We start from the raw sequence: 24,038 nt of genomic DNA on the forward strand, positions 1-24,038 counted from the left end.
TATATTTGTGAGATTAGGAAATAGTGCTGGACTGAGTTTTTCCATGGTGCCTTACACGTGTGAGAGCAGTTGTTTCACTCTTTTCCTCTCTTTGGTCTGGTTTTCCCCTTGCTCTTTGGTGGTTTCTGGGGCGGAATGTTGACGTGGGAATTTAAGTGGACAAATAACAGTTTTGAAACTGAGATTGCTAGAGAGGATTCGGTAGAAATTAAAATACACTTAACTCAGTGTTTCAGAAGTACCATCAGCTGGAAAAAAAAAAAGCTATTTAAATACAAAGTTTCCTATAATATTATCCTATTCTGTGTTGTTAGTTTTGCTTCGTCAGCTTTTCTATTCAAAACATTTTGCTTTAAATCATAGTAGGTTTGAAACACCAGGCTTCTAAATCAATCTCATGAGTAAAATTGTTAATAATTGTGAACTATAAGAAAATTTCTAGATCTTATGTGGAAATTTGAACTCCTACTTTTCCAGTGAAAATGCTTTGAGGCTTAATATTTTTTGAAGCCATAGTTTGACACTTGTCAAATACAACCTAGGTTACTTGGTTTTAGAATTACTTTTGTGGCCTTCCCTTCCCTTCCCTTCCCTTCCCTTCCCTTCCCTTCCCTTCCCTTCCCTTCCCTTCCCTTCCCTTCCCTTCCCTTCCCTTCCCTTCCCTTCCCTTCCCTTCCCTTCCCTTCCCTTCCCTTCCCTTCCCTTCCCTTCCCTTCCCTTCCCTTCCCTTCCCTTCCCTTCCCTTCCCTTCCCTTCCCTTCCCTTCCCTTCCCCAAAAGGATGGAAGAATGGCTGGCATATATACAAATACTGTTCTGCCATTGCATTTTGTTTTATAATCTGGTGTTTTAAGGGGAGCTTTAGTGGTATTAAGCTGCATTTCTTTTGTCCTTGAGTTATTAAGAATCAGAAACAATTCTTGATAACAAGAGGGAGGTAGAATCCCAAGCCTGAAATTACAATAGAGTCTTGAACAATGTTTTGCAGTAGTACCACCTGCCTTCTCTTTGACAATGTTTTGGTGAAAACAGACCTCTTCCTCTTTAAAAGGAGAAATTGAGCAAACCTCTTATATGTTATGTTTTTAAAAAATGGTACATTCTTCCTCCAATGTTCTTTCCCTGTTGTTTTATTAAAGCCTAGTCTTGCTATTCCTGGGCATATTAGAGGTGGCTGATTTAGTCTAATCTGTAAGCAGCTGAGTGAGTGGCTCTGTTAAGAGCCTTAGCCTATGGGAATACAGAAGGTAGGAGCCATCTTACAGTGCTGGGGTCAGCCTGGAGGGGTTTTTGCAAAGTCTCAAGCAGAACCGGGGTTTTCTGAACCTGTGGTTTTGAGTAGCTGAGAAAAACTTCTTTGTCCTTCAAGATTTAGGTGGATTTTAAAGAAAGTCCTGTTAAATACTGGTCTGTAGCATTGACCATTAATGTTAGCCATTTATTTAATTGTTAAAGCATGTGTTAAAGAGCTGCTGCTGCCCATTTGTAGCCTAATGTGTTTATTAGATGGTCTTCCCAGTGGCATCTTGAAGTGTCTTTCGGGTAAAAAATTCATGAGCATTATTGGCTTTCAGGCTGCAAATGGAATGTGTAGTCTTCTTACTGTCTAATACACCACTTTAAAGCCATTACACAGAAGTAAGGGAAAAGATATTGTTGAAGAAAGAGCCTTCAGCTTAAACATTTGTTTATAGTCTGTTAGGCTTTGTGTAGACTGAGAAAGAATGTGAGTAGTAGGTGTTGGAGCCAGTTTTCTGTTCTATTTTACACAGACTCAATGGCATTTGCTAGTAAATTATGTTCCTTTTCTTAGTTCTAGTTTGTGGAGTTCAAGAATAAAGTAGAATTTAATAAATGTTAACATAAATCTTGTTTTAATGTAATCTGTGATAGGGTCTCTTTCAAATGAAATTGCATCTTCTAAGTAACAAGTGTTATTTTCAGATAGAAAAGGGTACAGGTGCACATCAGGTTTTAGTACAAGTCTTTTAAAGGTGACTGGAATTTTTCAGCTTGCTGCTACAAACTTCCTCAAAGAAATTTTGTTTTCTGTTTTCACTTTATATTGTGTGACTGTTGCAGGGTGGTAAAGATTTTAGACAGTTTTATCTGTAGTGAAAGTGGCAGTGCTGTCTCAGGAAAAGAGCATATCCTTAAATAAATTAATTTGTATGTTAATATGAGGTTACCATCACCAACCAAGGTATTGAACATTTTGGCAGACTTGGCACTGTTTCATTTGGGTTGTATCCCAATTCCAGGTGTTTGGTGATGAAGGATGGGTATAGTAAATTGGTGGCAGAACATGTGTCTTATGTGTATCAGTGATGCAGGAGGATGGTTTGATATATCTTTAACTTTCTTTTCTGCTAAACTTTTTAGTAGTGGATGTCTCGCTTTAATTTAATTTTACCAGGAAATACAGTCTGTTTTTCTTGCTCCTTTTATTTCCCTTGATTTTCATCTCTGTTTTTTTACTCATTTCCAAACCCTTATCCATGTCTCTCTGGATTTGTCAAAATACCTGCGCAAGAGAAAGTTTGCACATGAGGAAGCTGAGCTTTTCCAAGCTCAGTGTGGGGTTGGGGGCTCAGTTAGCTTACTGGGATTCTGACAGGTGAGACAGTGAAAAGTGCTGGGAGTCAAAGCACTCCTTCCTGAACTGCTGTGGCTCACCCATACAAGTTTGGCCTTAGGCTCCAGTGGCTCCAGTCTCTGATCTAGCATCTTATCCGGCCTCTGACAAGCGATTTCCTTTTGAGGCCTGGGAAAGTGGCTCGCAAGTATTGCCTTCTTCAAAAAGGTTGAAGGTTGCAGTATGTATCAATGTTAAATATTTTCCAATTCAGAAATGGAGCCAGTGAAGAAAGAGTTCATAAGCAGGAAAAAAATGTGAAGGATCAGAATCTGCATGTGACTTCCAACTTTCCTCTGTCTTCTACCAGAATTAATGCTACACGGACTACATCAGTAATTTTGAAACTGAGACCGAAAGCTTCTAGTCATGAGAACTTCACAGGAAAAAAAAAAAAAAAAAAAAAAGTATAAATTAGAATGGATATATGTTTGAGTTTATAATTAGCCGCAGGAATATTAGCTGGTTATATTTGTAAATTGGGCCATTAAAAGAAAATTTTTGCCAAACTTTTCTCTGACTTGTAATATTTTTGGTCAGTAAACAGCCTTTTTGCTGATTGTTACTCAATAAAATGGTGACTTCTGTATTTATCAGTTGTATCTACACTAAATGCATGTGTTGGTGTGCTGGAAGGGTGGTAGTGTAGTACCGCTACCTGATTGTCTGCTATATGGTACTTTACCTTTTGTTTGCTACTTTTCAGATTGAAATAGCAGCTTTGAAGGTGTAATCCTCATTTATTCTTTAACTGCATTTGTTAGGCTTATAATAAATCTGACAGTTTAACAGGCCTTGTTTGGAAGATGGCCTGTCCTGATAAGAGATAAAATGCACATTATCTTCTTCTACATTGACTCTGGATGATTAACTGGATTCACTGATGCTGAGGATCAGTGCTGGAAGGTTTACTCTGCATGCCATATTCCTTCGTGGGGTTTGAGGAGTGGAAGAGATGTTACAATTTCATGCAACTGATTTGTGCTAAATTTTTCTCTGTCTTCTCCTTCATGGGGCCTCTGTTTTTCTTTTTTTTTTTTTTTTCCACATGTGTTTTATTTTTGGGTTTACATTGTTCGGGGGTTTTTTCCCTTTGAAAGATGAATGTCTTGTGAAAATATGTTTACTATTGCTTTATAATTAGGTTAAGTCTCTCTGTGTACTCTAACTTGGAATGGTTGCTGGTGGAGGATGTGAAGGAGGATATGCTGTCACGACAAGAGCAGAAACTATTGTTTTATTACTGATAACAAGAAAAAATGAATTTAGACCTCTTTCGGGCTCTGTTGTTTAAGTCTCCCAACATCTGGTAGAAACTGGTTAGGTCTCAATGACTGTAATTAGTAACATATACTGCCCAAGAGTTTATTCATTTAATTTTTCAGTATTTGTCATTTGCATTTAACAACTGGAAAAATTAGACAGTGATTTTATCTACAAGTATTTTGAATGCTTAGGTCTGTGGTAGAGAAACGGAGAGAGCAGGAGAATATACTTACGGTAATAAAAGTAAATACAAAGAAAGTATTTACTTCCATGAGTTCTTTAGGTATTTTTGGTAATAATAATTCTGCTTCTCTAATTATCTTCTTCCTTGTATGAAAATTATGCTGTGAGTGTATTTATCTTTCCATTACTCTGTTGCTCCTCATTGATGCCCAGTGGAATTGCAGCTTGAGGGACATCTGAGTCAGCATTAAAAGTTCAGCTTTTAGTTATTGTTGTAGGGCTTTTTGTGGGACAGATGGGAAAAACCCTTAATATATATTGAGAAGAAAAATCTGCTACCACCACTGAAGGCAAAATACTAATTCCACAATGAGATATTATGTTTGTATTTTGGAGCACGGTACAGCTCCCAAACAACTTTAAAAGGGTATTATTTACACAATAAAAAAAGGAGTGCCTGGTCTTGCACGACAGTTAATTCTTCAAGACACACATTCAAATTCAGCTCTGTAAGACATTTTCTTTCAAATAAAAATTGGTTTAGTTCAGCATCTGATATATCATGATGGTATTTTTTTTCATTAACAAACATTAACTGTCTGCTGGGTCAGCACTGACTGGATGGACGGTCCCAGAGAGCGGTGGTCAATGGAGCTAAATCCAGCTGGCAGTCAGTCACAAGTGGTGTTCCTCAGGGCTCAGTGTTGGGACCATTTCTGTTTAACATCTTTATTGATGATCTTGATAAGGACATAGAGAGTATTATCAGTAAGTTCGCAGCTGACACCAAGTTAATCGGGAGTGTCGATCTGCATGAAGATAGGGAGGCACTGCAGAGAGACTTGGATAGGTGGGCCTACATTAACAGGATGAACTTCAACAAGGCCAAGTGCCAGGTCCTGCACTCAGGCCACAACAACCCCATGCGTCACTACAGGCTTGGGGAGGTGTGGCTGGAGAGTGGCTGGAAGAAAAGGATCTGGGGCTTCTAATTGACAAACAGATGAACATGAGCCAGCAGTGTGCCCGGGTGGCCAAGAAAGCCAACGGCATTGTATTAGAAATAGTGTGACCAGCAGAAGTAGGGAGGTGATAGTCCCCCGTACTCTGCACTGGTGAGACCACACCTGGAGTGTTGTGTCCAGTTTGGGGCACCTCAGTAGATATCGAGGTGCTGGAGCTAGTGCAGAGGAAGGCAAAGAAGCTGGTGAAGGGCCTGGAGAATAAATCCTATGAAGAGAGATTGAGGGAGCTGGGAGTGTTCAGTTTGAGGAAGAGAAGGCTGAGGGGAGACCTCATCACTCTCTACAGCTGCCTGAAAGAGGTTGGAGCTGGTCTCTGCTCATGGGTGATTAGTGACAGAACAAGGGGGAACGGCTTTAAACTCCAACAGGGGAGGTTCAGACTGGACATTAGGATAAAATTTTTCACAGAAAGAGTGCTTAGATAGTAGAATAGGCTGCCCAGGGAGGTGGTGGCGTCACCATGCCTGGATGTGTTAAAGGGTCGTTTAGATGAGATGCTGGGGGATATGGTGTAGGGGAGAACTTTGTAGAGTAGGGCTGATGGTTGGACTTAACGATCCCAAGGGTCTTTTCCAACCTGCATGATTCTATGATTCTATGATATGTCTCCATCTCTCTCTCTCCTCAATGCAGTGATTACTGTCGGTTTTGTTTTTACTAATTCCCAATTTCGTTAATCCTTTTCCTATTCTATACCATGCTAAATAAACCTTACCCACTTTTTATTGATTTTTGTTTCAGAAGACATATGGTAGAGCTGATACTATCTTTTCATTTCTTCTAAAGCACTAAATGAATCAAACTGTTGAATTTCTTTATCTTTCTTCTTTCTGGAAATTCCTGCAGAGATGTATAAAAAGATCAGAGAAGCAGGATGAATGCTGTTTTCTAATCGAAGGTAGTTCCCTATAGAGAAGGTTTATGGAGTAAAACTTTGAGCCTCTGATTTGTCATTGTACTTGCAGTGGCTTCAGTTTTGAATTGTCACATTTTCTGGAAAAATTCAGACTTCAAGTTTGGGAGTTTAATTTTCTAGTCTGAGAAGCTGTCCATGTGGTTCAAGAGTCTTAAGAACAACTTTAAAAGTTCCTAAATTATCTTGTTTAAAAATATTAATTTATTTGATGTTACAAATTTTTGTATATTATAAAACTATTAGTAATAATGAATAACCAAGAAAGTTTGAGATGGATGAATGAATGTGTATGGAGGGAGTTAGGGCAGAACCTAAAAAGCAGTTTAGCTGCTCCTGGCCCACAAATGGTTTTTTTGTATGTCTAAAATTCATCTATCAAGTCAATCTAAATTTGTGAGGTTTTCTCCTTCTCACTTGAAAGTTTCCTAGGTGCCTGCTTATTGCTGCTGCATGTGCCCAGAAGCACTTTCCTCTGAAAAATGTGGTTTTCGTTCCTTGCTTATGCCACATTAAATTTGTAGAGGTACCTAGACCCTCCAGAGATCTTCATCTAGTAGTATGCATAGATCTTGAATGTGAATTAGCTCATAGAAAAAAACAAAAAAACAAACACACCCACACCCCCCCCTTGCTTTGTTTTGAAAGACGTGAGGCAACTGGAAGTGTGTTCACCTCTTTGACTCGACTTGTTAGAGTCATTACTGAGAAATGGGAGATACAGGTTTGCTACCTTCCTCAGCCTAAGGGATTCAAACCTCAATCCTTTGCGTCTTAAGACAGTGTTTGAACTACTTACCTGTGAGTTTATGGACTATACACCTAAAGATTCCTACTGCTCAGCAAGGGTTAATTAACCTTGCTCTCTTTGCTTCATAAATGTCCAGTTTTGGCAAACAGATAGCCTGCCATCTAGGAGGCTTCCTGTGTGATAAAAAATACAGGCTTGAAACCCCTCTGGGAAGAAGGAACTGAATCTTCCAACACCCAGTTCTGGCTGGCTTAGTTGGTACGTAGCATTATGGAAGAGCAGGGTAGCAGATTACCTATCCACAGCTTCTTAAAGGTGATACCTCCTCATTTATCCTAACTCAGGAGAGGATTCTCTAGTTTCTGAATCCCAAGAGAACAGCAGAACTTTACCTAGCCCAGTCAGCCCCTAATTCCTTAGCGATATGGGGTTTGGGAGCACATCCTTTTGGTTTTAGTACTGTGTACTAGATACTGCTGAGTGACTTTCATTTTGGCCTGTGAGACTTTTAAATTGCCGTAGTATCTTCTCTCTCTCTCTTCACTTTCCAAAGCACCTAACTGGATTTTGCATTCTGCTCTGAAGCACAGGCATCAACAACACAGGAGCTGCAGAGCCTATACAGATCTTTGAGGTATAGAATGTGATTTTTTTTTTTAATGAAGGCGTAGGGGAGAGTGGAAAGCAAATATGATAATAGGTGGTAGGTTTCCAGAAACACTTTATGATGAGTAAAAAGAAAGAAGTAACTCTTTCTAAGAACTGATAATGCTGCTGACAAAAAGACATAATGGCATGTAAGTAAAAAAAAAAAATAAAATATTTAGAACCATTTACTGTGTTTAATAAAGAGAGAAGGTGCTAGTTTTGTAATAATGGCACTACTTTTGTTTCCTTAAATACAGAAGGATGAAGTTTAGATGTTTATGGTGGGAGGTTAGTTTTAATGTTCCCTCCGAAGGCTGATACTGTACATGTAGTGGAATTCCTACAGAACAGCATCAGTGTGAATGCAAGAAGAATTGAGCTGTGCATTGGTGGAGCTACTGGTGAAACTTTGGTTCCTGCAAAAATAAACTTCCCTTTGAAGTAAGCCTGGCAGAGTAGGTGGGAAAACTGTCAATAACTGTTCCTATTTGCTTTCTTGGGGAGGAAGTAGGAGTGGAGAGGGGTATTCCCCCTAAATGCTTATCTCTGACTTTAATTCTTAATACTCTGGGGGAGAAGATGACAGCTGAATGTTTGATGGGTTTTTGTGAATTGTTGTGCTTGCTTTTCTCAAGAAAAACAGTTAACTGATTTACATTTCTCAGGTATTTCTTGGGAAGCATAAGAAACTAAGGGATTCCCCAGACTAATTTTTCTTCTGAACCATGTGAGTCTGTCTCAGAGACCAGATGATCTCAGGAATGTACAGCTTTCATCATGCTGATGATGTTTCTCACCCTGGTCAGTGAAAAATTTAGTCATTGGAACAAAGCCCCAAGGACAGTTCAAACTCTCCACTAACAGAGACGTGGAACTGCTGTCTCCTCACAACTTCTCTTTAATTATTGTCACATAGAATCTTGCTCCTTCCTTGGAGCTCTACTTGTGATACTTGTGAAATTGTGTGTATTCAAGAAAGTGCTTAGGTACTAACGAATTAGGCAAATGTATATTTCTACTTTCGTACTTAGATAAATTAGGATTTGAATGACTGCTGGGGCTAGAAATCAGCAAAGATAAGTAGTTGTTAAGGAACGGCAGGTGTCACAGGCCACACTGGAGACTGGTAGATGTTTCAGGCTCTGCAGTAAAGTCAGGGTTGGTGTGGTGCTGTGAATGCCCTGACTGGGAACACTGAGAGTTCTCCAGCAAGTACAGAATGATGGAGTTTGTGATGGTACATCTTCCTTTTGAGAGGTCAGCTCTGGTCCACTGCAGAACCAGGGCCTTCATGCTCTTATTGCAGTTCTCAAAACACTGGCAATATGCACGTACATGTAGATACACATATGAATGTATAGACTCAATACAGAAAAAGATAATCCAGTTATTTTTCAAGTAGAATCTGATACCATCTATGTCAAAGACCATCTGGGAGCTATATGTTTCCGGCATGATCCAGTCTTTTTAATGAAACCTGACCAGTATCTAGAAAAAGGAAAATGACTCCACTTTCTCCTCAAACTCGTTAAAAATATTTTCAGTTCAAAGAAAGGCGCTTTTTTTTTAATTTAGAAAAATGTCTGATGGTTTTCAGTTTTGAACCTGAGACAGCTCTGAGTCTTCATTTGCTTGCTGGAGTTTCCAATAAGTAGCCTTTCTCAGCATCCCTACAGAACTTGGATCTTAGTCTCCAGGCTGTTTCTGCAAATCTCCATTCAGCCAGTTTATTGAGAAAACTAAGATTTCTAGTGTGAACATCCTATTACTGAAACATACTCTGGCTGCTAGATTTTATAAGGTATCAAAAAGAAAAAGAGAAGGGGACTGCAGTGTTAACCCACAGCAGCTTCCTCATTAAGTTCAATGCATGTCTGACTGGACCAGCAGAAGGAAGGGAACTGGTGGGGCAGAAATGAAGGGCTTGAAAGATGTGGTGAACCCCCTTGTTTTGATACCTGATTTCCATTTTATTCCAGTGTGAAGTGATCATAGAAAGAACCACGGACTCGTAGCTCTTATTTTAGCATGGTATGAATCACTGCCTGGAGACACTCACCTCCTTCATGACCCTCATGTTTATTTTTCTGCTAATCCCAAACAATACAGGAGCTCTCTGAAATGTCTGGCAATGTCTCTCAGCCATCATCCTTACAAAATTGGCAGCAACTAGGCAGATAGTGAGCCTAGGACTGCCCTGTCTTGCATGAGCTTTTTTACATCATCTCCTTATGCCCTTCATAGTAGTGATTTCTGCCTCCAGAATACTGGTGCTTATTGAGGAGTAATGTAATCTGGGGCAGTTGAGTTTCATACGCTCCTATGGTGCATAGGACAACAGCCAGGAGCAGGGCTGTTCATTGCACAAATTAAAGTAAGCTTTCTTTGTTGTAACATATGATGTCTTGACAAGTTATTTTCCTTATGAGGTAGATTATATTTACAAAATATTTATCAGTTTCTCAGTGATCTCTAGGGTTGACACATATTCTTTTTCTACAGTATTGTACTTGTGCAAGCATTATCTGCTGATTTTTAACTAAAGTGGCATGTGCTACCTTTTCATGTAGCTGGGATACATGTTTCATTTAATGTATTTCATTCGGTTGTGTTTTTCTTATTGTGTGGTACTATGGCTTTTCCTTTGTCTTCCCTCATTCAACCTTGCAAAATTGCCATGAAAATTCAGCAACCCAGGCACAAAACGTACTTATCTATTCATATATAACTGGTAACAGTCAAAGAGATGATAACGCTTTACTTGCCCACCACAGATTTTCTTCTGAAGGAGTTTTGTGGAGCATTTTATGGGGTCATAAACACAGTGTTTTTATTAGTACCTGTCAAACAAACTCTATTTTGAATTATAGATTTGCCAAGTAAAAACTGAGTTGATCATGGAACAAGAAACTTAGAAATACGAGCAGAGAATTCCTGACTTTTCCACCATAACCCTTTCTTGCACTTTCTTCCTTTTAGTTGCTGATATGTGTTCAAGATGAGTGGGATGGGGGAAAATACCTCTGACCCATCCAGAGCAGAGTCAAGAAAGCGCAAGGATCCTGATCAGCTTGGACCCAGGTTAGACCATTCATGTCTGAAAACACTGAAAGAGAAAGGCTTAAAAAAATGTGACATGTGCAGAGAAAGGCTTAAAAAATGTTACATGTACATGTGTTTTTCAGTTAGAAAATCACAAACTTGCCATTCTTGCAGAAAAGTCAGTACTAAACTATTCTGATGCAGTAATTCTATGTTGTGGGTTTGGGATGGGGGTGGGAATTATTGTCTTTTATTATTATTTTTTGTTTGTTTGTTTTGAATCCATAGTGCCAAAATGCAGAGTTTTGGTGACAATATAGGAGCTATGTAAAATATTTTTTGGCTAATCATTGCAAGGAATCTTTAGTCACTCATTCTGACAATCTAAGATTTTTTTTTTTACCACCTCTCTTGTGCATCCTAATTAGGGACTTGAAAAATATTTTTCAGTTTTCTAGTAGTTGCATTACCAACACAAATTGTAAAGCACAACCACTCATTCATCATTTTTTCTTATGACTGTTGTAATTTCACAAGGAGGCAGGGAGTATGGGTTGTTTAGTTTAACTTTTTAAGCTGTTTTATGTTCTCATACACTGTCACTGTATGATACTCTTTGGATTCTCAGTGCCATGTGGAGAGATACTTTGTTCAAATCCCACTCCCCCAATTAATCTTGTTCTGAATTTCAAATCCCAATCCTCTTTTGAAACAAGAACATGACTGCTGGGAAAAAATAAGTAACATCTTTTTTAATGCTCCTTTCCTTGTTCCAGAGGAAACATTTCTGCTTGAGAAACTTTTAAGTTATACTTTTGTAGTGAGATAGGGTAGTTCTTTTTTTGTTAAACTGCTCTCAAACCATTTGAAATCATATTTGAGCTGGTCAGAAAGCAAGCGAACTGACATTAAATATGACATTTTTATAAACTCCTCTTTCAGCCCTAAAAGAAGCACTGAGAAACGTAATCGTGAGCAAGAGAATAAATACATAGAAGAACTTGCAGAGCTGATTTTTGCAAATTTTAATGATATTGACAACTTTAACTTTAAACCTGACAAATGTGCAATCTTGAAAGAAACTGTGAAGCAAATTCGTCAGATAAAAGAACAAGGTAAGAAGACTAATTAATTTACTCTGAATATTTTCTGTGTTGATTATTACTTTATTTTTGGCAAACTCAATAGTCTCTTCAGCTTTTTTTTTTTTTTTTTTTCTTTAGCAAATTCCCAAGTTTTTCATTAATCAATAATGGAAAATGCTGTAATGCTATGTGAAAGGAGTGTGTTAAGTGTCGTGTTCAGTATTTTTAAAATAAGTGTCACTGAAAATTCAGAAATTGCCGAGAGAGAGAAAATCAGTCAGTCCAATGTGTGCATCTAATGGAATTGAAATCAGTTGTGCTTTTACAAAAGTTAAACTAGCAGATGGCTTTGGAGGAGAGGAAAAAAAAAAAAAAAGACTACTTGCATACTCATACAAGGATGATGAATTCATGAAAAATAGGCATAATCCAGGAGAGTGGGGTATTCTGCATGCCCCTTTTGCTTTCTTTTGTTGGTATGAATAGATATTGTGGACTAAATTATCTGCGTCCCTTGAATGATGACATCATATCCTCAACTACAATAGATTTGAAACTATTCTAATCTCTAGATAGGGTCCTGTTATAAATGTAAACAGAGAACGTGACAGTTTTCTTCCTGTTCTTTGTCTAGAAGATTACTTTTGTATTTCTTTTCTTCTGGTATATTTGTATTTAAAGAAAAACACCAAATCTTTTAGAAACTTTACATTTTTTGGAAGTGGGTTTTGTGGCACAGGTCAGGCAGGAATAGCACTACAGGTGTTTTGGGCAGATTCGTATTCTTAAAGAAGGTGTGTATCATTTTTCTTTTAGTGTAGAAGATTGCAATCGCTTTATAACCTGTTTAGAGTAGTTCCTTTGGTTTTCAAACACTGTAATTAACATCTTTCAAACACTGTAATTAACATCTTTTACTTTTTTAGTATTCTGTGATTTCTGTGGGAAAATAATGCTTCCTTTTCCGTACTGTATGTGTGAAGTTAGAAAAGTGGAGATTGTGTGTTGTATAATTTAGATATAGATTTACTTCTAAAGCAAGTAGATAAGTAGGTCTGCAGTTTCAGACATCAGCCTGTGCAAAGCTAAATGGAAAGTGGGAAGTGTCAAATTCTGTGAACTGCCTCCAATGTGGCTCTAATTGATTAATCTTGAGGAATGTTCCTATTTCTCATCTTTTTCTCTTCTTATTGCTGTTAGGTTGTCATGATTTTTTAAGTGGATATTGTAGTGAAGTTGCCGTGCCCCATATTTGAAGTATATCTCTTAACCTGGCACAGTGCCCGTCATCATTTTGTACCTTGCTGGCATTTGAGATTGCTGTTTTTTCCTTATTTTCTTTTCTTCTTCCTTTTCTCAGTTTCAGTTTTGGATTTTTGTTTCACTGTCACCAAGAGACACATTCTTCCTATCCTCACCTGAGAAGGGATAAGGACAAAAATTTGTGTTTTTCTGGGAAGTGGGTCCACAAAGAAAAATCTGTTAGTCCACTTGTACTTCTCTCAGCGTCTCTAGAAAATCTAGTCTGAAAATCTGCCTCTAACTAATGGCAACTTTGGCAAATCCAGGGTTTTGTTATTCAGGTCTAGTATCATAAAAAACAGTTTTCATATTGATATAAAATGTTCAAGCTCATCAGACCAGGTTACATGTAAATTATTTAAGTCATCCTGAGCCAGAATTGTACCAAAGCTGACTGTGAACTTGATTTTCTAAGCTCATAAAAGTTTATTGCAAAAACAACTGGAAATGCAATTCTAAAGACAGACTAAAATGCTACGAATACTGTTCATTTTAACAGCCAGAAGTACTTTGCAACCCTTGAGCAATAAAGATACTAAATTGCTCTTTATGATGTTGATTTGTTGCACAGGGTTCTTCTACTGAGAACAATTAGATTGTTTGATAACTGTTTGGGCCTTTGTATAAAACTCATAGCTGGTACAGGCGAGACTTTAAGCCTCTCTAAAGGGCATTGCAAACCACTGAGACCTTCAAGGTGGACATTAATACATTTCGGAATCTAGAAGCAAAGATTAGAATACCTGAAATTATTCCGTTTACTGTAATAGCAAATTTGAAAGGCTTTTCCTTTTAAGAAAAATTTGAAATGATAGCACAGTCTCAAATGCAACATTGTTTTGGAACAGCCATTTCATTAACAAATAGGTCTCACGTATAGTTAATATTCAAACTGCACAGTTTGGCACACCTATACTTCTGTTGTGCCACAAAAAAACTGACCTAAGCACGGCAAACAGATTGAAGACCTAATGAGGCTATTACTATTGCTGCCTCACGTTTTTTAGGTAGTTTAAACATCACATTGTATATATATTATATATATTATTATTGTATATAATAATATATATAGTGCGCTTGTATATCTTCATCATTTAAATGCATTAACTATTAGGTTGTTCCAAATCTTTCTGATTGCTTTTCCACTGCCAAGATGTGTTAGAAGACCTTTACAGTGGTGAAACACTTGCATTACTTTAACAAAATATAGTTCTAAAACAAAGTCATATACTGTACTTTTTATAAAGTGCTATGAGGCTCAGGTTAAAAATCATGTTTTCTTACAGTTAAGATGTTTTGTTAATTTTTAGTGTTACACTGAATACCTGTAGGACAAAACTAAATGAATGTGCTGAAAATCTTGAGTGATTCTACAATAACATGGACAAATTAAAATGGCTCAGTTTTTTGTGCAGTGGCTCTTCTCAGCATTCCTCCCTCAAAGACAGATTAAATTAAATTAGTGAAAACTTATTTTACATTTTTATTATTTAAAAGTTTTAGTAAAGAGGTTGGACTTTTGAAACAAATACGAAGAATTCTTAACAAATTTTCTTCTTCATCTCTAAATAAAATTGCACATTAAAGTCTATTTACAAAAGCACAGTCTGTTATAAATACCTTGTAAAGCCACTGAAAGCAACAAGTTTTATAGCTGCTACTGAAATTTGACAAGGAGACTTTATTCTAGGTTCTAGGAATGAAAACAAAGAAGGAAGAAATACAGATTGATAATCATTTCCCATGTCAAGCTTGCTGGGCTGGTAGCTTAAAAAATGAATAGATTATTTTTTTCTGTAGTAATACTATATAATTTAGTATAATGTTATCTGATCTATTTTATATGCAAATATATATTTGCAATACTATATCTGTTATCTTTATATCGTTTCTCACAGTATATACTTTAAAGATTCTTTAGTTGTGGTATGTTAGAGATTCAGTTTATTAAAATTTGAAAGCAAGTTATAAATATATGCATGTAACTGAATTCATTAGAAGAATTAAAGATACTTGGAAGATGTAGCCATTGCATGTAGTTTTAATCTGGGTTTTGAAATGGGTTTAGTACTTGGGGAAAATGAAGACAAGTTTCTTTACAAAAGCTTGATTTTCTACTGAGGACTTTTACCATATTACCTTACAGTGATAGAGATTTGTGGATGTCCAGAGCAGATGAAAAATTGTGATTTTACCATGAAGATGAAACAGAAGTGGTATTCATGTAAATCTTAAGTGAATATTTTTACTGGGTATTTGAGACTTGAGTTTCAAGCACTTGGGAAAAAAATAATTCCATTTTTTACTTATAGGGTAAAAGCAATATGAAATGGTGATTTTATGGTTGTGTTACATAGTTATGAAAGTGTAAGTTCTCTTGTTATTTGCAGTCTGTCTTAAGTTACTTCGAAGAAGTAAGTCATATATGTTAAAGATATGTTCATAATGTACACAGACACGTCCAAGCACAGAAAGTTCCAATTTGCACGTACTTAATTAAAAAACCTTGTTTTAGGCAAGTGTAAAGACCACTGGGGATAAATGTTCCTTTATATGCCAGACAGCCAAGAAGCTATAAAGCCATTTGATCATACTTAAGAAATATATTTAGTAAAATAGTGTCTGATTGATTTTAGGATCCTACCTTATTTTTAAGAAACAATTTCAGCACGTAAGACAGATTAATTTCAGTTGTATAAATACTGCTGAAAATGGTTTCTCATATCTGAAGACAACAATTCTGACAGCAAATAAAGGAGTTGGATTCTCTTCCTTACTTTACAATTAATTGAACTGTTTCACATCAATGTAATTTCATTTCATACCTACAATAGTCCTTTTCCTTCAATCTTGCCATCTGCTTGACTCCTCTCATTATGTTAGCATTTTCTTTCTCATTACTGTTTTTAGTTGCTCTGTCTCCCTTTAGCTGATTTTTTTTCCTTCTAGGTATTAAGCAGAATCTAAAAATTAAACCTTTACCTTTAGTTTAAAGCTCTTTTTATCCATCATGCTAACCTCAGTCTCAGCAGGTAAATAGCTCATATTTTAAAGCAGAGACTATTTGTTACATTTCCCTGCTTGAACATCTCCTGGTTCAGGCTTTGAAACCTCCCTTTCTTCATTATCTAGTTGTGCGTTTGCCCTCTTCTCTGGATATCAGCAATGCAGTAGGTACAGAGGATACTGAAGATCACCTTAAGCTTCTTCAGCAGTTTCTCTAGCTAAGCAGTCTCCTCTGACCCCTTCAGTAGGAGTGCTGAAGAACGTGTGCTGATATCAAGTACAAGATGTGTTTTTTCCTTTCTCAAGTCCCCCGAGTACCTTTTATTAAACTCCACGTCTGCATCTCTTATTTTTCTCCTTCTACTCTCCATGCCTTTCTATTTTCTGCAGCCTTTTTTTTAGATTGGCATCCACCTGTCTTATTTAGATTCACATACGGTGGGATATAACCTACTGTGCCAAAGTATCCCCAAATGTGATTTTTTATGTCTCAGTTCCATTTTCCTGCAGAGTTGAGCTTTCATGTGTCACCAGTTTCTGAAGAGGTTTTGTGTTCTGTAGATCAGCTTTTCAGTAGTACAGGGAAGGGATATCAGGGTGGTGATTATCAGTCTAGCTATTAATATACACTTTTGAGTTATCAGATCTTGGTTTCAGAATAGCCTTGCAAGGCAGACCTTGGATGGAATGAATCACCATGTGAAAGCTAAACAATGTTAGGAGAAGTACTTGGTGAAGAGAGACATGCAAGAGCTATGGAACCTGTGTGAATTTAAAAGGAAGGCTTGTTGTTAATCATATATATCTTCTTTTTCTGGTTTCACATTTGATAGCAAAACCAGTTTTTGCTTCCCTGTAGCAGTACTACTTTGTAATCACAGGGTCACTCCACCAGATAGTCTATTGTTGCCTCCAGGCCAGTATGAAAGTAAATTTGCTTGCTAAAGGAAAATAGCATGGTCTTAAAGCTGTAATGAGGTGTTACTTTGGCTGCTGCTACTTTGAGTTTATCAGATCTGAATTTAGATTCATATTTCACAATGTATTTCAGCAACTCTCTAACTTTAAGCAGATGAGTAATCCCTGTTAAGTCAGTGGAACTACTTAAAGGTTTAAAGTTATGTGCATAAATATCTTACCAAATCAGGATATTAAGACAAGAGAGCATATGCAGACTTGTTTTTTGTTTGTTCTTTTTTGTTTTGCAAATATTTTAGTTGGTCAATTTTACCGTAATTTTTTTTTTTTTTTTTTGTGTTAATCATATTTGAGATGGCAGGAGATTTAAAACTGATGCCAATTTTTGACTCCTTTTTTGAAGGAGTTCTTCAATGGCTATTATTATTTATATGTGCTGTACTTTCAGCCTGATAGGCTTTTAAAACTGAATTAAGTGATAGAGGAATTTGTGCTGTGAGGTGAAGTAATTTATGCAGAACATTTACAAAAAAAGTTTATGACTGAATTTGCTTTGCTGTCTCTTCTACCTACAGCTGAGCATGGTGCACTGAAAATGGCTTTGATCTTCCTCTGTACTTTGTAAAGCTTTTTGGCTAAATACCCAGTTACCTTTACTACTAGCAGGCCCTCAGAGAACTACTGATTCACTGAAGAATTTAAACTGGTTTTAGGTAATGCAGACCATCAATTTCTTTTGTGGCTCTGATGAAAAGTAGTTATTAGCCAGCAGACCCATCAAGTGGAAAATTTCCTGGGGTTTGCTTATTTTACTGGACTTGTGTATCATGTGGAATAGTTGGCTTAAGCCTTATCTACACATAAGTTATGGCATTTTAGCTATACTAATAATTTTCTGTGGAAGCAGTGTTATAATTTAATTAATATGATTTATGAGAGGAGCAGCTGAATATGTCTTTATGACATATAGCTGTGTCCACACTAGGCTCAAACTATTGAGAAAGTTGGGATTATTCAGCCTGGAGAAGAGAAGGCTCTGGGGAAACCCTATTGCAGCTGGTCAATATGTAAAGGGGGCTTATGAGAAAGAGAGAGACTGAGGCCTGTAGTGACAGGACAAGGAGCAGTTATTTTAAGCTGAAAGAGTAGATTTAGATTGAACATAAGGAAGAAACTTTTTACCGTGAGGGTGATGAGACACTGAAACAAGTTGCCTAGAGAAGCTGTGGATGCCCTATCATTGGAAGTGTTCAAGGCCAGGTTGGACAGGACTTTAAGCAACCTGATCTAGTGGAAGGTGTCCCTGCCCATGGCAGGGGTGATGGACTAAACTATCTTTAAAGCTTCCTTCCAACCCAAATCAGTATGTGATTCTGTGATTCTCTTTCTTCAAGAAAACAGATAAAAATAATAATCAAACTGGTAATAAAAATGGTAAAACCAGTGTAAAATCTATGCACTTAATGAGATTTAGTGGATTGTTGTCATTTTTTGCTTCCTAATCATGGTTGATGCCCTATCTGCTGTTTTAGAATAAATATAGCCTTGTTCCTCAAAGTTAAAGAGACTGTTTACTCATCATCTGATTAGGAGATCTAGGTCAATTTTGTTATTATTTATTTTGACTAAGAGCAATAATAGAGTGGTTTTAAAGATGTTGATGTGCAGGCAGCAGACTGTGGGAATGAGGCAGCTGTTGAAAGCCCTGGTTCTATCATCCCTGCCCTCTTCCTGGACTTGAGTTTCCACTCCTTCCCTTACCCTGACAGTTGTTTGGTGAGCCTGAGCACGATTTTTGATTTGACCAGGAGGAGAGCATCTATCTTGCTACAGGTCTTTGTTGAGGCCTCCTCCAACACAGGTCCAAGCATGACAGCAATGACTGAGCCATGGGCTAATGCCCACCATTGTCTTGGCTGGGTATTGCAGGGTGTCGGGCAATGACTGTCACTTAATAAGACATGCCTCTTGTCCGTGGGCTTCAATTTTGGCAATGATGGATGATTTAAGTTCTAGAGATAATTTGCTTGGAGTTTTAATTCAGAAGCCTAAGTTTTGACTCCCAAGTTGTGGCTCAAAGTTGAAGAGAAACTAAATGTTCGCTCCTAAATGTTAAGGTAGTGGTCTTTTCCAGGTAGAAATAGTAATTATTGGCAGGTATCACATTAAAATTTGCTTGTTTGTGCAAAATCCTACTGGTATTTTGCTTTTCTTTGATCTTTATTTTGTTTTCTTTCATACCTTCTAAATGACCAAGAGAGAAAATCATTCAAAGTAGTAGAGCATTGTTGCTTACTTTATGTTCTGTAGCTGTGAAGATGATTGAGATCTAAGAGGTCTATAATATCAATGGTGGGGAAAGCTATAAAGATTTGAGCTGCTTCTCCCATATATAACATGCTTTGGGGGATGTATCTCAAGTGTTCCTTCTGTTCATTGCAGGAATATTTTCATTAAAGTTTTGGTTTTCTTACTTTAATATTTAATGATCATAGAATGGTCTATGTACTTCTGGGAGTGGAGTGGAAGATGGAGACATCTCTTCCTGAAATTTAGGATTTTGGAGGCTACCTCCTTGCAGACAGTATATTGTTCCCAGGTTTCATTTAAACTGTCACTGAGCACTTTAAACTTCAAAACTTTACAATTTTTCTTTTGCAGTTTATCATGTATTCTCTTATGAACTGTAAACATCATAAATGCATTTAGCATTTTAAATTTGGGGGGGGGGGGGGGGGGGGGGGGGGAATGAAATACGGTCTGACATCCAGTCCTCCACAGTATGAACTAAGCTCTTGAGTCCAATGTTTCTCACCAGCTGCTCTGTCTTTAAAGGTATCTTAAGCGTTGGAATGGGCTTCCCAAGGAGGTGGTGGAGTCCCCATCCCTGGAGGTGTTTAAGAGTTGGGTCGACACAGTGCTGAGGGATCTGGTGTAGTTGGGTACGGTCAGTGATAGGTTAATGGTTGGACCGGATGATCTTCAAGGTCTTATCCAACCTTGATGATTCTGTGATCAATAAAAAAAATATGAATTTAGGTGCTAAATAAGAATCAGGGACTGCTGATTTGAGTCTTAATGTTTGCGGTTTTAGTCTCTTATTGCTGAAAGGTATGCAGTGTAAAAGGTGCTGACTGTAGAACACCAGGGCTTGTTGTGTGCTTTAGATCAGTGAATGCAACGTACTAATCTCAGCAGCACTTAAAGCAAGTAAACGTGGAAGGAGACTTCATGTTACCTTGACTGTCTCTGTGGAGCTTAATTTATGGAATAGCAAATTAATTTACTGAGAGTAGTGATGATACTTCAGTCAAAATAAGATCATCTGTTATAAGGAACCTAGCTTTTGTTACACAGCTTTTATCTTTTCTTTTTAAAGACTGCAGCATGAAAAGTGGTAATATAATATTTACTCACAATGGTGTGATGCCTTTCATACCATGTTTGAATCCTGAAAACCTGTGGATTCACAGCACATTAAAGAGGTATCGATCAAAGGCTCCTCTGTGTTCTAACTAGAACCAAGATAATTGCATCTGTTCTAAGTCATGCGTTTGTTATTTCTGTAAAAGATTCTGCATATGCAGTTAGAAATAGGAGTCCTTGAATGTGAAATGACTGAGGGTATGAAAAACAATTACTATGTCAGCTTTCAGTTTCTTTTATGAAAACCCACAGTATGCGACTGGGGAAAAAAACAGACTGAAGTTTGAAGGATGACGTGGCAAATGATCACTTACCTGCTCTGTCATGTACACTGTTGGGCTCCCTGTGAATGTCCTGAGACAAATGGTTAGAGAGCCAAGATATATATGCCTTGTGTTTCCTTTCATTGTTAAAGTCTGTTGGCACATCTATATGTATTTTACAAGACAGTGGGTACTCCAGTGTGTACTACACACTTAACACACACACACACACACATTTTCCCTCTTCCCTTTGAAAGCAAACCACTCTTCTTTAGCTCGCACAAGATCAGAGCAAGTGTCAGAAGATGGGGACAGAAATGTATATAAATTTAAGTTCTGCTGAAGTAGAAAACTTTCAAAGTAGATACTAACTGGAGATGCTCCAGATATTGCCATGTTATCTGAAATCGTATCCATGTGCCCCTTTGGAAGAAGTAGCCGTGTGGTACCTCTATTCATCTTGAAGCAGAAAGGCATGTCCCTGCAAATCTTGCTTTGCTTACCGACACAAAGCGAAATGGAGCTACGCAATATGCCTGCCACAGAGGACTCTTTCATACACAAAGGCAGGATACGGTCTAACAGCTGGAATAGGTGGCCAAAGCTGACTCATACATAAGGTGCAGATTCTTAGTGGAAAGTTAATTGAAATTTGAAGCAATTTAATGAAGAATTTGTAGGTTCTATCAGCCCTTCCAATCAGATTTGAAAGTCCTTGAAAATACGTGTTGTAATTCAGTGGAGGTTCTTGGCATGATGCAGGAGTCACTTGGTGAAACATTTTGGGATGCATTACAGACATCTGGCTAGACAGAGTGGTCTCTTGTCGTCTTAAGATGTGTGAGCATGAAGAGCATTAGCCTTTTACTGGTACTTTTTCTTCTGAGGCACAATTTCCTAGAAAGACTTGGAACAACCTGCAGTTCCCATGAGCCTTCAGAAGGAGATGCCTTCCAGAGACAGGTTATTCTATGTCAAATTAGGTCCAGGCCTATGTTCAACATTGAAGAGGAAGTCTCCTTAAATATAACAATTGATTCACTTGGAAATGGAAAAAAAAGAAAAAAAAAGAAAAAAAAAAAAAGAGGAATAGATATCAAGGTTCTAAATTCTAAGTATAGATTGGGAAGATCATAGGCACCTTCATTTAGATTTTTTTGGTTGGTTTGTTTTGGTGTTTGGTGGAAAAATATTGAGGTACTTTGTGCCAGTAACATAAAATTCTTCCTGTCTTCCTTCTTTAGTACATCTTTCACCTCCTTAGCCTGGAGGAAATATTTGAATGTTTGAATTTATTTTTCTGTCTTTAGTTATTTCTTAGTATCCCTCTTGACTTTTCTGAATGCAATGCTCCTTGTTGCTAGCTGTCAAAAGCATAGTTTATGTAGAATGGATTTTGTTTGTATTTCCCGATTTCTCCCTTTTCTCTTGAAGGTCTTTATTTTCAGCCTTTGCTGTTTATTTTTCTCTCCTTTTTAATAATTGTTTTGTGTTTCACTTCTTCCCCATGATGGTCTCTTGCCTTCAGTGTGGCTTTAACCATAGTTTGGGGACCAGCATCACCATACCTATGGCAGTTTTATTCCATTCACTGTTGTTCCTCTGATACTGTTTTTTCTCTTAGTGCTGCAGTAAGAAATCATGGAATAGTTTTAGGGAATGTGACAGAATTTACTAATGAATCATTGAGTGTTACACCGATTGATATCAAGGATTATTGTGTTTACTATTAAGCTTGAAAGTTGAGTTACCATCTGTCTAGCTGCTAGAGTTGCTGATTTTAACTGGACATTGTAATACAGCTTGTCAGTCCATTGTACTTAAAGTTCAAAATATAATTATGTGTTTGCAGTTGGCAATATAAAATGTAAAGATGCCCAGTAAGCTTTTTTCCTTGCTTCTTTGTATCAGTGATACTGGTAGAGAAGCCAGTCTATAAAACCTTTATTAAATATAACTGAAGGAGGATATTAGCTTTCTCAGGGTTAATGTGGGTTACGGTGCAAGAATACTCTTCCTTTCCACACTCTGCCATGTTCATCGGTGTTGTCATTCATTCGTTGTTTGATGCTCTGACAAAGGATATATGTCCTTTATCTCAACATCTGAAACCTTAAACCCTTTCCAAAGGTGGGGGTTTGGTTTCTTTTTGTTGGTTTTTTTTTGTGTTTGTGTGTTTGCTTTTTCTTTTTTTTTTTTTTTAAAAATAAGGACTTTGGCCCAGATCTACAGATGCCTTAGAATTTTGATACTTAGCTCAAAACCCAGTACCCTTAAATGTTTAGGCTGAGGCAAACCCATAATCCTGTGGGAACAACATCTATTATTTAGAAGGTCTCACCTGTTGATGCTTTAATAGGTGAAGTGAGGAGTAGGCACCCATGTTCCTTTTTGCAAGCAAATAAATAAATTGGAGACTGGAGAAGGTTCTGGGTTATGATCTGATTCTGATCTGATGCATGGGCTTGGCTGCAGACCTGAATCACCAGCCTTTGTGCCAAGGAGAGACATGAGTGGGGTGAGACCTTAATCTTCAACATTTCCAGGTTAAAGCCACATTTATTCAGCATGCTTCATGCGACGATGGGCAAACAGGGCCACCTCACTCCCAGCCTGTGCTGCATCAGGAGCTTGGGGCTGGGGAAGAGCAGCAAAGCTACAGAGGTAGCTACGGCAGCACACACTGCTGTGACATGGAGCATCCTTTCCAGTGAGCTGCTAGTCGCCTGTGGTTAAGGGAGCTGTTTTTAAGGCAGGACAAAATTTCTTCTCAGAGGAGAACTGATAAAGCTCATTGAGAAAATACAGACGGTGATACTGTTTGTGTTTAATTATTTTTCTGTTTATGGATTATACTGACTTATTTAAATGAGTAGATGCCAATCCCTACTTCATGGCTCTGAAATAGAGAACAAGAAACAGTAACAAACACAAAAAGGAAGCCTACAGAGGGTGGAAGCAAGGACAGATGACCTGAGGGGAATACAGAGAAACTGTCTGAGCAGCCAGAGATCAGGCTAAAGAAAGCAAAAGCCCTGATAGAATTAAATCTGACCAGGGACATGAAGGGCAAAGCTTCTATAGATACGTTGGTAATAAAAGAAAGATTAGGGAAAATGTGGGCCCTCTCTGGAAGAATACAGGAGACCTGGTTACCTGGGACATGGAGAAGGCTGAGGTACTCAACACCTTTGTCTCAGTCTTCACTGGCAAGTGCTCCAGCCACCACCTCCCAAGATGCAGAAGGTAAAGGCAGGGACTGGAAGAATGAAGAACCACCCACTGTAGGAGAAGTTCAGGTTTGAGACCATCTAAGGAATCTGAAGGTGCACAAGTCCATGGGCCCTGATGAGATGCATCCATAGGTCCTGAGGGAAGTGACAGTTGAAGTGGCTCAGCCACTGTCCATCATATCTGAGAAGTGGTGGCAGTCTGGTGAAGTTTCCACTGACTGGAAAAGGGGAAACATAACCCCCATTTTAAAAAAGGGAAGTAAAGAGGACATGAGGAACTATAGGCCAGTCAGTCTCACCTCTGTGCCCAGCAAGATCGTGGAGTGGATCCTCCTTGAAACTA

The 24,038-nt window shown here is 37.8% G+C and overlaps 1 protein-coding gene across 2 annotated transcripts in view; it reads left to right on the forward strand.

The window, feature by feature from the left end:
- Positions 1 to 24,038, forward strand: part of NCOA2 (nuclear receptor coactivator 2) — a 197,138-nt gene that overhangs the window by 105,400 nt on the left and 67,700 nt on the right. For both annotated transcript variants that reach the window (XR_012633103.1, XM_074898853.1), the window contains exons 4-5: positions 10,400 to 10,501; positions 11,405 to 11,577. Coding sequence is in view for 1 of the 2 variants with exons in the window: in XM_074898853.1 (XP_074754954.1) it covers positions 10,419 to 10,501; positions 11,405 to 11,577 (256 nt within the window). In the remaining variant the exon portion in view is untranslated. The remainder of the gene's footprint in view (positions 1 to 10,399; positions 10,502 to 11,404; positions 11,578 to 24,038) is intronic.

This window comes from Athene noctua, chromosome 2, assembly GCF_965140245.1.
Source record: "Athene noctua chromosome 2, bAthNoc1.hap1.1, whole genome shotgun sequence".
In the NCBI taxonomy this organism is placed as follows: domain Eukaryota; kingdom Metazoa; phylum Chordata; class Aves; order Strigiformes; family Strigidae; genus Athene; species Athene noctua.